The 13,071-nt window shown below is 39.0% G+C and overlaps 1 protein-coding gene across 3 annotated transcripts in view; it reads right to left on the bottom strand.

The window, feature by feature from the left end:
- Nucleotides 1-13,071, bottom strand: part of ABHD5 (abhydrolase domain containing 5, lysophosphatidic acid acyltransferase) — a 30,753-nt gene that overhangs the window by 7,969 nt on the left and 9,713 nt on the right. For 2 of the 3 annotated variants that reach the window (XM_053598709.1, XM_053598707.1), the window contains exons 2-3: nucleotides 10,586-10,671; nucleotides 7,194-7,566 (exon numbers count right to left, since the gene is read on the bottom strand). In XM_053598709.1, the coding sequence (XP_053454684.1) occupies nucleotides 7,194-7,566; nucleotides 10,586-10,671 (459 nt within the window). The remainder of the gene's footprint in view (nucleotides 1-7,193; nucleotides 7,567-10,585; nucleotides 10,672-13,071) is intronic. The other variant, XM_053598708.1, reaches the window with a different exon arrangement.

Genomic DNA, 13,071 nt, shown 5'->3' with positions numbered 1-13,071 from the left:
AAGAGATCTTGTCCAAACTCCTCTAGGCTCTTTTTGAATTGCTAAACCCAAGAAGAAAGAGAACAAAAGGAAAGGTTTGAAACTGATTGTTTTGTTTTTACTTAGTTTGGCTTGCCTTTTTAATGTGATCTTCTAAATATCCTTAGATTAAAATGTTAGTTTAACAAATATACTATGGCAGGTGACCTTTTTGTATGTTTTTAAAAAGGAGTCCATTTCCCCTATAATGTTCAAGCCTATTCCTTCAGAACCTAGCATGGTGCTTAGCAAATGCTCGGGAAACATTTGGATGGTTATGCTTTTCCATGTTTCCTTTTTGTCCTTGTTTATAAGGATGTACAAATTTTATAGAGTATAATCACAGAGTAAGCATAGCAGTTGGTCCAGCCTGGATTTTTCTGCTCCTCTCGAGGAGATTAGAACATTAAGGCTATTTCTTATTCTTATAGGTCATTACTTGCTAATGGGTAATAAAATCATTCAGAGGATTAAGAACTAGTTTAGTTTGTTCTTTGACGAAATCATATTGTGTGGAATAGAAAAATACATCATGACAAGTGTAAGTGTTGTCCACAAAATTTTATATGCGTTTGGGTGTCTGAAACAAGTTTTGTGGGATAATACTCCCACCTGTGATGTCGTTTGTACTTTTTAATTTCAAACAATACAGGCGAGTTTTGGTCAAAAGAGTTTTAAAATAATTTTCAACAACCATACAACATCTAAATTGCAGTTATATATATCATCTGTTTCTACTACATGTAGAAGACCTCAGAAAATATTTGTTTTTTATGTTTAGGTTTTTAAAGTGAATGACTATGCTTAGACTTAGGGGGTGGCTATTTTAATGTTATGTATCCAGTAAATGTAAGCTAGTTATAGTAGCACTACAGACTAGCCAGAGTAGGATTTATCGCTGGGAGAATGGGAAGGCAGTGCCTGGAAACCAGTAAGCAGTGAGAAATTTAATTTTTATTCTTCAGAAAAGCCTGATGAGAGGTTTTGGCTCACAGGTTATTATAACTTTGCACCAGACCAAGTTCTTCTCATTTCTTCTTTTAGCAAATAGGTTATCTCATTTGATAGGAGTTATGATTTCAATGTGTATCTAAGCTATTATAATTATCCAACTCTATTCTCTAATATTCCACAGAGCACAACCTGATGGGATTGTTAGTTCACATGTAGGGTATGGAATGGGTCCAACCAGAGAGCACATGTGAGTCATTCTATTAAATATCCTCATCAAGAAACAGATACTGGTTTAAACTACAGGAAAAACAAAACTGGCAGAGCAAGAACAAGAGAACAGTCCATTAGTTTTGAAATATAAAAAGGCATTCTTCTCAATGTTAGTCATAAGAGTTGGCCTTGAGTTTGCAGATGGGGAACAGATTACAGTCTTAAGGGCAAACCAATGGACAACACCTGCACCAACACAGGGAAAGCAGATTTCACTTGGTCTAAATGCTAACACAGACCAGCTAGGAATGCTCAACAGGAGTTTGAGACCAGCCTGGGCAACACAAGACCTCAACTCCACACACACACACACACACTCTCTCTCTCTCTCTCTCTCTCAGCTGGTTGTGGTGCACACCTGTAGTCCCAGCACGCGCGCACACACACACACACACACACACATTCTCTCTCTCTTAGCTGGTTGTGGTGCACACCTGTAGTCCCAGCACACACACACACACACACACACACACTCTCTCTCTCTCTCAGCTGGTTGTGGTGCACACCTGTAGTCCCAGCTATCTGGGAGGCTGAGGCAGGAGGATTGGTTAAGCTAAGGATGATGCCATTGCATTCCAGACATGGCAACAGGGGAAGACCCTATCTCAAAAATAAGTATGTATGGGGTGGCGCCTGTGGCTCAAAGGAGTAGGGTGCTGGCCCCATAAATCGGAGGTGGTTGGTTCAAATCCGGCCCAGCCAAAAACTGCAAAAAAAAAAAAGTATGTATGTGTATGTATGCTAACAAGAGCATATAAACAAGAGCATATAAAGAGATATAAAGACAGCTACCAGCCAGAAATAATGCAAGAAGAACAATCAGATCCAGGATTTAAATGTACAAGGGAGACCAAGGAGTCAGCACACAGAGGTATTCTCAAAATTAAGTCAGCCCTAGGTATTTTCCATCAGCTCCAAGCCACTGGGGTAAGAACAGGGAGGGTAAGAACAGGGAAGGCCCAGAGGTAAACTAAAATACCTCCAATTTCAGGTCAGGTGGAACAGATTATTAAGAGGGGTCAACAAGAATTGCTCAGGTCTGCACAGTCAGGAGTCATAGGCCAGCAAGGTCAAAGATCAAATTATTTGAAAACATTTTACTAGAGAAATAAAAACGAGATCTAACCTAGTCTAACTTGGGGTGGATCTCTTTGCTAAAATTTTCTAAGTTTCTATAATCTCCTTTTCCTTAGTTTAAGACAAATACCTACAAATATACAAAACACATATAGCTTTTGTATAAATTCCTGAACACCAGGGGCCAGAAGTAAAGGAAAGATAAAAGAAAAAACTAGGCTAGATGCCATGGCTCATCCCTATAATCCTAGAACTCTGAGAAGCCGAGGTGGGCAGATTGCTGGAGCTCAGGAGTTCCAGACCAGCCTGAGCAAGAATGAGAACCCGTCTCTCCAAAAAATAGAAAAACTAGCTGGGAGTTGTGGCAGGCAACTCTAGTCCCAGCTACTTGGGAGACCAAGGCAAGAGGATCACTTGAGCCCAAGGGTTTGAGGTTGGTGTGAGCTGTGATGTCATGGCACTCTACCCAGGGTGGCAGAGTGAGACTGTCTCAAATAAATGAACGAACAAATACATAAATGAAAAAATTGAGCACACAGATGAAAGAAGGTGATAGTATCTTTGGCTATTACTCCTGACTTACACTACTTCCCTTCGTGAAGAAGATTTTACAGAATGGCAGCCCAAGACACCTCACATGGTAAGTGGCTCTGCCTGTCAGCAACCCAGCACATTAATCTACTAATGAAATTACACATAGCAACTCTAATTATTAGACATTGTGCTAAGAGAATAAGGTTGTTTTTGGAGAAGAATGGGGGTAATGCCCTCACTTGGAGTCACCCACTAACCAGTTCATAACTTCTCTGCTCACCAGCCACACTGGCCTTTCCAGAACAGCCCAGGCATCTGGCTAGAATGGGGACTTTGCAATACCCGTCCTACTGCCTGGAATGCTCTCCTGCACCTGCTAGTCCCCTTTCAGACTTCAGCTTAAGCTGTACTTCTCTGGGGTACCAATACTGGACCCCAAGACCAGGTCAAGGTCTCATCAAGAGTCCTCACAGCACTGTCCATCTCCCCTCCACATCACTCACCACAGCTGTCATGCTACTTACAGAGTTATTTATGTGTCACAAATCACTGTAAGCCTTGCAGCAGTTCTCAACCTGTGGGTTGTGACCCACAGGAACTGTATTAAAGGGCTGTGGCATTAGGAAGGTTGAGAATCACTGTCTTAGAGGCACAGGGATTCCCACTGCTCACCGCCAAGTCCAGCACATAGCACAATACCTGGCACATTCTTGATGGATGAACGAACAAATGACATGATGAAACAGAGGCATTCCTTTAATTAAGGTATGATTAAAACCATCTATTTTTAGAAGATAGATGTGACTCAAAACAACCATGGTAATTTATAGTGTGAATTTAAGTTTTATGCAGTTAAGAATAGAGGTTTGAATATCCAACATACTGTAGTTGTTCAATATTTTGATGGCAACCAGATAAATTTAGACATGTTAATAGTATAAATGAAGCTCAGCTGCCTCTTTAGACTTTTTTTTTTTTAAGAAAAGAATTAAAACAAAATGGCCCAAATTAACTGGGCATTGTGACGGGGACCTGTAGTGCCAGCTACTCAATAGGCTGAGCCGGGCAATCACTTTGGGGTCTTTACTGCTCATAGCGATGAGCCACCCATACTGATCTAATGTACTGAAACGTTGGCAAAAATTGATCAGTTTTAATTTGTTCCTTATCATAAGGATCTATCCTAACTAAGCACATTAAACCAGGCATTTTCATTCTTCTTAAACTGTCCTATAAAAATAAAGAATGGACGAATGAAGCTACCCATTAAAGGCAAGGACTGAAATAGGTATGGGCTGGGAAGTTAAAGTCTCAATAAATAAAACAGTTTTGTTTTTATGCTTTTTCTCCCTCCATGCATAAAACAACAGAAAGTAAGAAGATGTCATTTTACTTAAGTGAAAAAAATTATATTCGTCACATATAAAGAGACAAAGAAAATCAGTGTGTGACACATCTTGTACCTTCAATGACTCCCCAACAATAAAAAAGAAAAAAAAAGAGAGACAAAGAAAAAGTAACTTTTTTTAAAGTCCATTAGGGGAAAAAGAGAGAGAGATACAGACAAAGGAGGCACAGTGAGTGAAGAAAATTATCTGAATTCCCTTCCATCTCTAAACCACTTCTTCCCTCTCCTCACCACCTCATAAAATCCTCTCTGAAACTAAAAAGATTCATTTAAATCTCATAGCAGCATAATAAAAACATTACCTAGATCAAAAAAGAAAGCTGGATAAGACACTAAAAGTAGGTAGTTCCATGCTTGTTTGTTGATACTATGCAGACTGCTGTATTGCACCAGAGAAAATACGTGTGTGCCACAAAGAAGCTTCTCCAGCTCAGGTAAGACATTCCAGATCACACAGAAGGCAACACCGGTTACAACCATCCCGTATGCCTGTGGGAGTGCCAACTTCAAGAAACATCAAAGACGAAGTTTGCTATAATGATGAACATTTATACTCGTAGTAATCAGTCCTGTTTAATCTTGGTTAATGTTTGGATCTGTGAGTCTACTTAACAGTTCTATTAAGCACATCAGATCATCTACGTAATTCTGTATAAATTCATCTATTCAAGAAATATTTGCTGGGTACCCAAGGACTAGACTTACCATGATTTGAGATATATGAAAATCCAGAGAACATCATTATTTTGAAATTAACTTGTGGCTAATAATTTAAGTTTTATGCAGTTAAGAATACAGGTTTGAATATCCAACACACTGTAGTTGTTCAATATTTTGATGGCAATCAGATAAATTTAGACATATTAATTATTTCAGGCATCCTCATAACCATCTAATGCTACATGTACTAGTTAGTGGTTTTTGGTCCTGACGCAGTAGTCTGGTTTTATTTCTAGCATCAGATACAAACATTCCAAATTCATCTTCTGAAATAACAGTCTAATGCAAGGATCACTAGCTTTGTTTCAATGTTATTATTTTCTTTCATAAACGGTTTTAAAATATCCGTTCCCTCTGAGTCCTGGAGCTCCTCTATTTCTTAGAGCATTTCATAATTGCAGATGAAAATTGCACCAACTGACCTAAGCAGTACATAGCTAAAGGGTCAGGACTCTAAGACTTAGGGGTTTAATGACCAGCCCTGTAGCCCACAGAGTTCCATGTCACTTCTTTGTAGAATAAATACCACAAGACAGGCAAAATATACACCTGCTAAAAAGCGAAAAAGGTTCAACTCTCACAAATAGCCCTGTTGTCTTATACCAGAAACATTTCCACCTCCTTCTCCTCTTTCCCCCATAAATACAACTAGGTATTTGTCACTCAGAGTAGGGCACAATAAAAGAGAGTAAGCCCAAAATGCCAACTAGGAGAAGAAAATTTGGGTTTCTGCTGATAGAAGAGAATTGTCAGTTCACAAAACTATTACTAGCATGTATAGGAATATAATCTCTCCAGAAAAATCAGACATAAGTGCTGAAGCTTAAAGAATCTGTAGAGGAAAAAAATGGCTATTCTAGAGGAAGAAAACATGAGGTACACAGCGCTGCTGCTCAGCCCACGTTCTACAGTTATGCCAAGGCCTGGTGTCACAGGTGCACACAGCCACTCGGAAGATGACCAACATTTCTCATTCACAGACCCTCAAGGTCAAACTCAGTTGCAATTCTGGATGAAAAATTAGTCCAATGAAAAAAAAATTTGGTGACATAAAAATGCCAATATTCATTTTTTTGGTTTCTCTCCAAAAGATAAGCAAAACAAAGATGGGTTTTTCTCCTGTTTGCTTAGCGTTCAAATGTGACCTCCCCTCAGAGCAGCAACATGAATAATAAATAGGAAATAGCATATAAAAATAAGAAAGAAGCTGGGTGTGGTGGTTCATGCCTGTGATCCTAGCACTCTGGAAGGCCGAGGTAGGTGGATAGCTCAAGCTCATGAGTTTGAAAACAACTTGAGCAAAAATTGAGACCCTATCTCTACTAAAAATAGAAAAACTGAGGCAAGAGGATCGCTTCAGCCCAATAGTTGGTTGCTGTGAGCTATGACTCCAGAGCACTCTACCAGGGTGACAGCTTGAGATGCTCACTCCAAATAATAATAATAATAATAATAATAATAATAATAATGTAAAGAAAGGAGATGATGATAGAAAAATTTCAAAGTGAACATGCAAACATTTCAAAGTGAATATTTTTAAAGTGAAAAATAGTTCTATAATGAGAAAGGTTAAGGCAAGGTATAATCAAAAATTCTGCAAGATATACTATAAAGTACATTTTCTGTAATTTAGAGATAAGTTTAGAGGTTAAGTGATTTGCTCTAAGTCACAAAGAATACTAGCACCTAGATCTCACTTCTAACCCTGTGGTGTCCCATTACACCTCACTACAATGTAGTAAAAGAAATGTAGAAAAGATTAAGGTAAGAGTGGCTCATTAGAGACACTAATGTAAAAATAAGGTGTCTTACCTTAATCTAAAGATAAGGTGTCTCATTACACCTTACTATAATGTAGTAAAAGAAATGTAGAAAAGATTAAGAAAAGCCTGCTGGATCCATTGATTTAATAATAATAACAATAAACAATAACAACACAATAATTTTAACCTATAGCTTAACAATATACACTAAATTAAATACAATTCTAAGATTAACAAATACAAAGTCTTTTCTGAAGCCTATCAATGTGCAGCACGTATAACAGGAAAACCTGCTTATTTCAGCTACCAAACTGGATTATCAGTTGTGTCTTGGTCTGTAAGGTCCTTTTAGAGAAAGTCTGTCTTATAAGGCGAAAACACCAACAACCACCAAAGATGGGAACTAGAGACTAGCACTAGGATCCCTCTCTTCAGTCACCAGCACTTACCTTAACGGGTACTTCAGCGAGTAAGCAGCAGCCAGGAAGCCACCTAGGTTGTGCCCAAGCAAGATCACTTTGTCCAACCCTAGGGCACATCTCCATTCTTCAATAGATTCCACGAACTGATTCTCCACTTCCTCTGCATCACTGTCAAACCTGGGTCTACTACTGCGTCCAAAGCCCAACAGGTCAAAAGCATAGACGGGCCTATCAGTGCACAGATCTCCAAAATTCAGTGCCCAGAGTCCAACACCTCCTCCAAAACCATGCAGGAGGACAAGTGGAGTCTTATTTGATATATTATGAGAGAACTTCAGTGTCCATATTTTATTTCCATTAGATATACAAACAGGTTCTTTTTTGTATGCGCAAGGGACACCTAATGAAAACATAAAAGAGAAATTCGGCTTATCTTCACTACTTCCGAGAAGGGGAGTATTCTCAGAGCAACCAAAAATTAGAAACCTATCTGGTATCCAGTCATATGATTTTAGCCTTTATTGTCAGACTTTTTGGAAAAAATACATACTTTATTGAAGTCTCAATGAAAATGTTTTACATCTATGTGGAAACACCTACCTCACACAAGCCATGACAAAGGCCTTTGACAAGTCATTTTACCTTCTGACTTCTTTCCAAATCTATCAAATGAGGGTGCTACTCTTCTAGAACTGGAAAGGAACTTTGTGGTCACTGAACCCATTTTAAGGTCTCTAGCTTTGCAGACAGTAACAAAAGAATAGCACCTTGAATTTGCAAAACATTTGATAGACTAAGCACTGAAGATTGAAGTCAGACTCAAAGGAATCATTTCTCCCAAAAAAAGTAAACATGAATTTAGGAAAAAATTAGTGATATCTGTGCTAAACACGTAAGTGAAATCTTAAGTATTAGGAACTTCTGAGTACAAGTCTAGCCATTTCCCAGAAAATGCAAAAAGTTACAATTTTGTAGATCAAAAATTTTACTTACCTTTAATGTTTTGGGACAAAATATATATTGCCCCAAATTGCCTCATGATGAAACTATATTTGAAATTATTTGCATTATCATCTGAATACCTACACTTTAGATACAGCCCTTAATTACTTGTACATATTCATCTGCAGTGCATAAATGAAGGGAACAGGAGTTTCCGCCCTTTAACAAAGAAATAATCTCAGGTTTTGTATCCACATAGTGGCAGCAAAGAGGAACCCAGCATTTATTCAGATTATTAACAAAGCCTATGCCCCAAGGGGGGAAAATGTGGCAAATTGAGAAAAAGAGTTGCTCTGGCAATGACACCAAGTCAAACCCTTCAGCATTTTGAACACAGCTGTCTGCCTACTCACATAAAAAGCATCTCTAATTTTCTATTAGAGCAGCAGTTCTCAACCTGTGGATCGCGACCCCTTTTTAACAATGAAAATACACTGAGGTATTAGGAAGGTTGAGAAGCACTGTTTAGAGAAATTACCCTACTGTATTAGTCACTTGCCTTCAGGTTCCATATTGAGGCAAGGACTAATTCTCACTCCTCTTGGCATCTCTGAACCTAGCAGGAGGGATCAATACATTTGTTAAATGCAGGAATTGAGCATCTAGCACCCTTTTTTATCTTCTGACAAGTATTTTTTCACTGGGTAAAGCACAATGACAACTTTCTCAGTTTTGTAGAAAGAGTCTCCATGGGTATGGAGCAGAAATTCATTTTCATGTTAAAAAATTCATGCGAGATGGGTAACTACCCCTTCCTAAGAATATGACCAATAATGCTCACTTACTTCTGAATCATTCAAATGTACAAACAAAAAAGACTAATTGGCGGTAAAGAGGACAAAAAAACAGGCATGGACAAACATCTGTACATACTTATAAAACAATCATGGACATGAACTGCACTGTTTAATCCACTCCTCTAAATGGTATCAGAACGAAATTACAAATGAACACCAGTGCTGAGAACCATACCCACAGAAAACTGAGAACGCCTTGATGTTACCAGCTTGGACAGATTTCAGTACTCATAAGAAATAAAGGCTTCCATACCATTATAAATGCAGAATTAAAGAACCCCAGAATGCCAGACTCAGAAGCAATTGTGAGGATCATCTTAATCCCTCATTTTACAGGTACAAAAAGAGAAGTGACTTGCCCAAGATCTTACAACCACCTAGTGGCAGATCTGGACCTAGACTAGATTACCTGGGTTTTCGACCAGTATTTGTTCAAATATACAAGGATGCCTGCTTTAGAACACTTAGAACAGTGTTTTTCAACCTTTTTTTTATCTTACAGCACACTTGAGCCTATAGTTAAACTTCTGTGGCACACTTAAATTATGTTGATCAAAAAAAAAAAAGAGAGAGAGAGAAAAAAGATTATACTTACTGTGCTTTGAACTTTCAGTGATTTTTAAAAATTTTCATGGCACACCGAAGATTCTCTCACAGCACATCAGTGTGCCACACACAGCACACTGGCTGACAATCACTGACCCTGAGTCTGTTCTCAAAGCATAGACTATCCAGGGGATGGACCATCTGAGGAGGTCCAGGTCAAAACTGGCTTCATAATAATACTAAGGCTTTATTTGCCTTCTTCAGTCTCATTCTCTGATGGGTATACAAAGGAGTTTTCTAGAGGTCACATAATATGATTACCCAACAGATTTGAGAAGCCAGACATTAAAGAGATTTATAAACATGTGAACAATGTTACTCTTCTCAATACATTTTTGTTTGAAAAGTAGTTTTTCTGCAAATATGTTATTAATTTTTATCTGTAATAGGTTTATTATTATTTTTAAATAAATAACATTTTCACCCGGGCATGGTGGCTCACATCAGTAATCCTAGCACTCTGGGAGGCCGAGGTGGGTGGACTGCCCTGAGCTCAGGAGTTCAAGACCAGCCTGAGACAGAGCGAGACCCCCATCTCTACTAAAAAAAAAAAACAGGCCTTGTGATGGGCTCCCATAGTCCCAGCTACTTGGGAGCCTGAGGCAAGAGAATTGCTTGAGCCCAAGAGTTGGAGGTTGCTGTGAGCTATGATGCCACAGCACTCTACCAAGGGCCACAAAGTTGAGACTGTTTCAATAAAAAATAAATAAACTAACATTTTCAATTCAATTATTCAATTTTCACTTTTAATATAGTAAATATTTATAACGATAGCCCATAAACAAAGATTCTTATAATTATGAATTTAAGAGTATAACAGGGACCCAAGTCCAAAAAGTTTGAGAAGCTATGACCCCCTACTACTCTACAATTGCTAACGACATTGAAGAGGAAAAAAGTCTTTTGCCAACAACTAACACACCACAGAATTTTATCTCTAGCTTCAAGGCAATGTGATACACTGGACCTCTTTTAGTATATAACTTAGTTTAACTTACTAGAAAAAAACCTTACATTTTAAAATTTTCTCTTCAGCTTCTTTAAGGTGTGACATAGATGTAGGGCACCACGTGGGGAGCCAGCCAGTTAGCCATCCTGACCTAAAGCACCAGAAACAAAATACAAATAGGTGAGTTCATGCTCTTAACTCATAACTGCCCATGTGGAAAAGAAAAGCAGCACAGTAAACACAGTGTTTGATGATGAAGCAATATTTGACAAAAATGACCTACAGGGTGCAAAGCACTATGGTAAGTACTGGGGATAGATATTCAACTTCAGCCTGTGTAGGTATTAAAGTCTATCTTACCTGCATGGATAGTCAGACTCTAAACAAGGGGGAAGATGAAATGGGAAGAACAAGAAAAAACAAAACAAACCCCACAAAGCAAAAAATTTCCCCTCCTTACAAGACAGCTTCTTATCAAGGTAGAAGTGTGAAAAGGCTAAGGACTATGAGAAGGTTCATTTGAATTGTAGATTCAAAGTATAAAAAGGCAGCTGCTGTGGAGACTGAGAAAAGAGAAATCTTATTAAAATCTGAGGTGTTTTTCAAAAAAGCCTTCAAATCTTATGGAAAGGTAGTAATGTATTCCAAATACAAATGCAGGGCGCTGGCCTGTATATAATCTCTTTAGGGTAAACTGGTTAACAGAATAACTGTTAATAGAAAAACAAAAAAGCTTTGTGTTTCAGCAATAGGAGATAAAAAGAATGACTCAGGCATTTGTCAGAAGACAGTGGAACAAAAAACAATGAAGCAGGGCAGCGCCTGTGGCTCAGTCGGTAAGGCGCCGGCCCCATATACCGAGGGTGGTGGGTTCAAACCCAGCCCCAGCCGAACTGCAACCAAAAAATAGCCGGGCGTTGTGGCGGGCGCCTGTAGTCCCAGCTACTCGGGAGGCTGAGGCAAGAGAATCGCTTAAGCCCAGGAGTTGGAGGTTGCTGTGAGCTGTGTGACGCCACGGCACTCTACCGAGGGCCATAAAGTGAGACTCTGTCTCTACAAAAAAAAAAAAAACAATGAAGCAGGTCTAAGGGAACAGCTGTAGAAAGGCATGGGAAGGCCAGAACTGACACACTCTGCTTACAGTCAACTAAGAGGGCAACCCTTCACTGCAGCAGCAGACCACAAGCTTATTGTAATGATCTGAACAACGGAGAGTTTCAGCAATCACTTACTATTAGCTAGGGCTCAGCACATACTGGTATTGTTTAAAATGAAAACTTTTTGGTGAAAGAAAAATGAATTAGAATAGGAAAAGTGACCAATACTGAAGACTCCAAATAATGAGAGTAAAGACCAGAACCAACCCTTTAACAATAGGGATAGAGACAAAAAGATATGGCCAAAGAATATTTAAAAGAAAACAGGCTGAATTTGATAATTTGTTCTATATAAATAAGGTATAATAAGGATTCTGAGGCTACTGTCTTAGGGAACACAAGAATAAGAATAGGTGTAAGTAGGGAAATGTGCTCAAGTTTGGAAGGGCTGTGATCCAGCATCCAGCTTTTTCTAACCTTGGTAGGCTCATCCATCCTACAATATTTCCTTTCCCTTTCCTGTAGAATTTCTCTGCATATCATTGTATAATAGGTGCTCAATAAATAACGTTTGATAAATGATTAAGTCACTCACAACCCAGGGTATTCTCAGCCACATTATCCCCATTTCATAAATGTAAAAACTGAAGTTCAGAAATGTTAAGCCAAGTCCAAAGGTATTCACCTAGTAAGTCTGTGACACTGAGTGACTCAAAACCCTTTCTTCTCAAGTGACTACTTTCTTTAAAGTGTCTGAGGAATTGCCCATTACCTATAGGATAAAGTCCACATTCCTTAGATTGCACAGAGGTACTTTACAATCTGTCCACAGCCTACTTCCACCCTGTATTTTCTTTTGCACATTATGCTTTCCCAGTACCTCTCAGGTCCTAAAACTTCATACTATTGCCTGTCTCTATGGCTTTACACAGTTCTTCCCACTGCCCAGATGCCTTGCCTCACTTTTTCTGAAATACTGTCCCTGACCCTGATATCACACCTCTGGTCCTTTAAATACAGTTACTATTGTTGTGGTTATTTGAGGGTGGTTTTTTTTTATTTTTTGACATAGGGTCTCAGTTGCCCAGGTTGGCCTTGGACTTCTGGGCTCAAGCAAACCTCCCACCTCAGTCTCTCAAAGTAGCTGTGCCACTGTGCCCAGCCTATCTATTTACATATTTATTGGCCCTACTGCACCATGAGTATGCTGAAGATTAAACACAGGTTCAAAGTCATCCTCACATCCCTAGTGCCAAACAGTGGTCATGCGAGGGCTTGATGATGGTGTTTGTGAACTGAAAGCCGTGGTCATAGAACTATCAGAAGTTTTAGGTTGGCACCATGTAGCTCAGTTAAGGGTGCTGGCCATATACACCAAGGTAGGCTGGTTCAAACTTGGCCCGGGCCAGCTAAATAACAGTGACAACAACAACAACAACAACAACAAATAGCAG

Source organism: Nycticebus coucang, chromosome 8 (genome assembly GCF_027406575.1).
Source record: "Nycticebus coucang isolate mNycCou1 chromosome 8, mNycCou1.pri, whole genome shotgun sequence".
NCBI classification, from domain to species: domain Eukaryota; kingdom Metazoa; phylum Chordata; class Mammalia; order Primates; family Lorisidae; genus Nycticebus; species Nycticebus coucang.
This window is presented reverse-complemented; position numbering and strand designations above follow the sequence as displayed.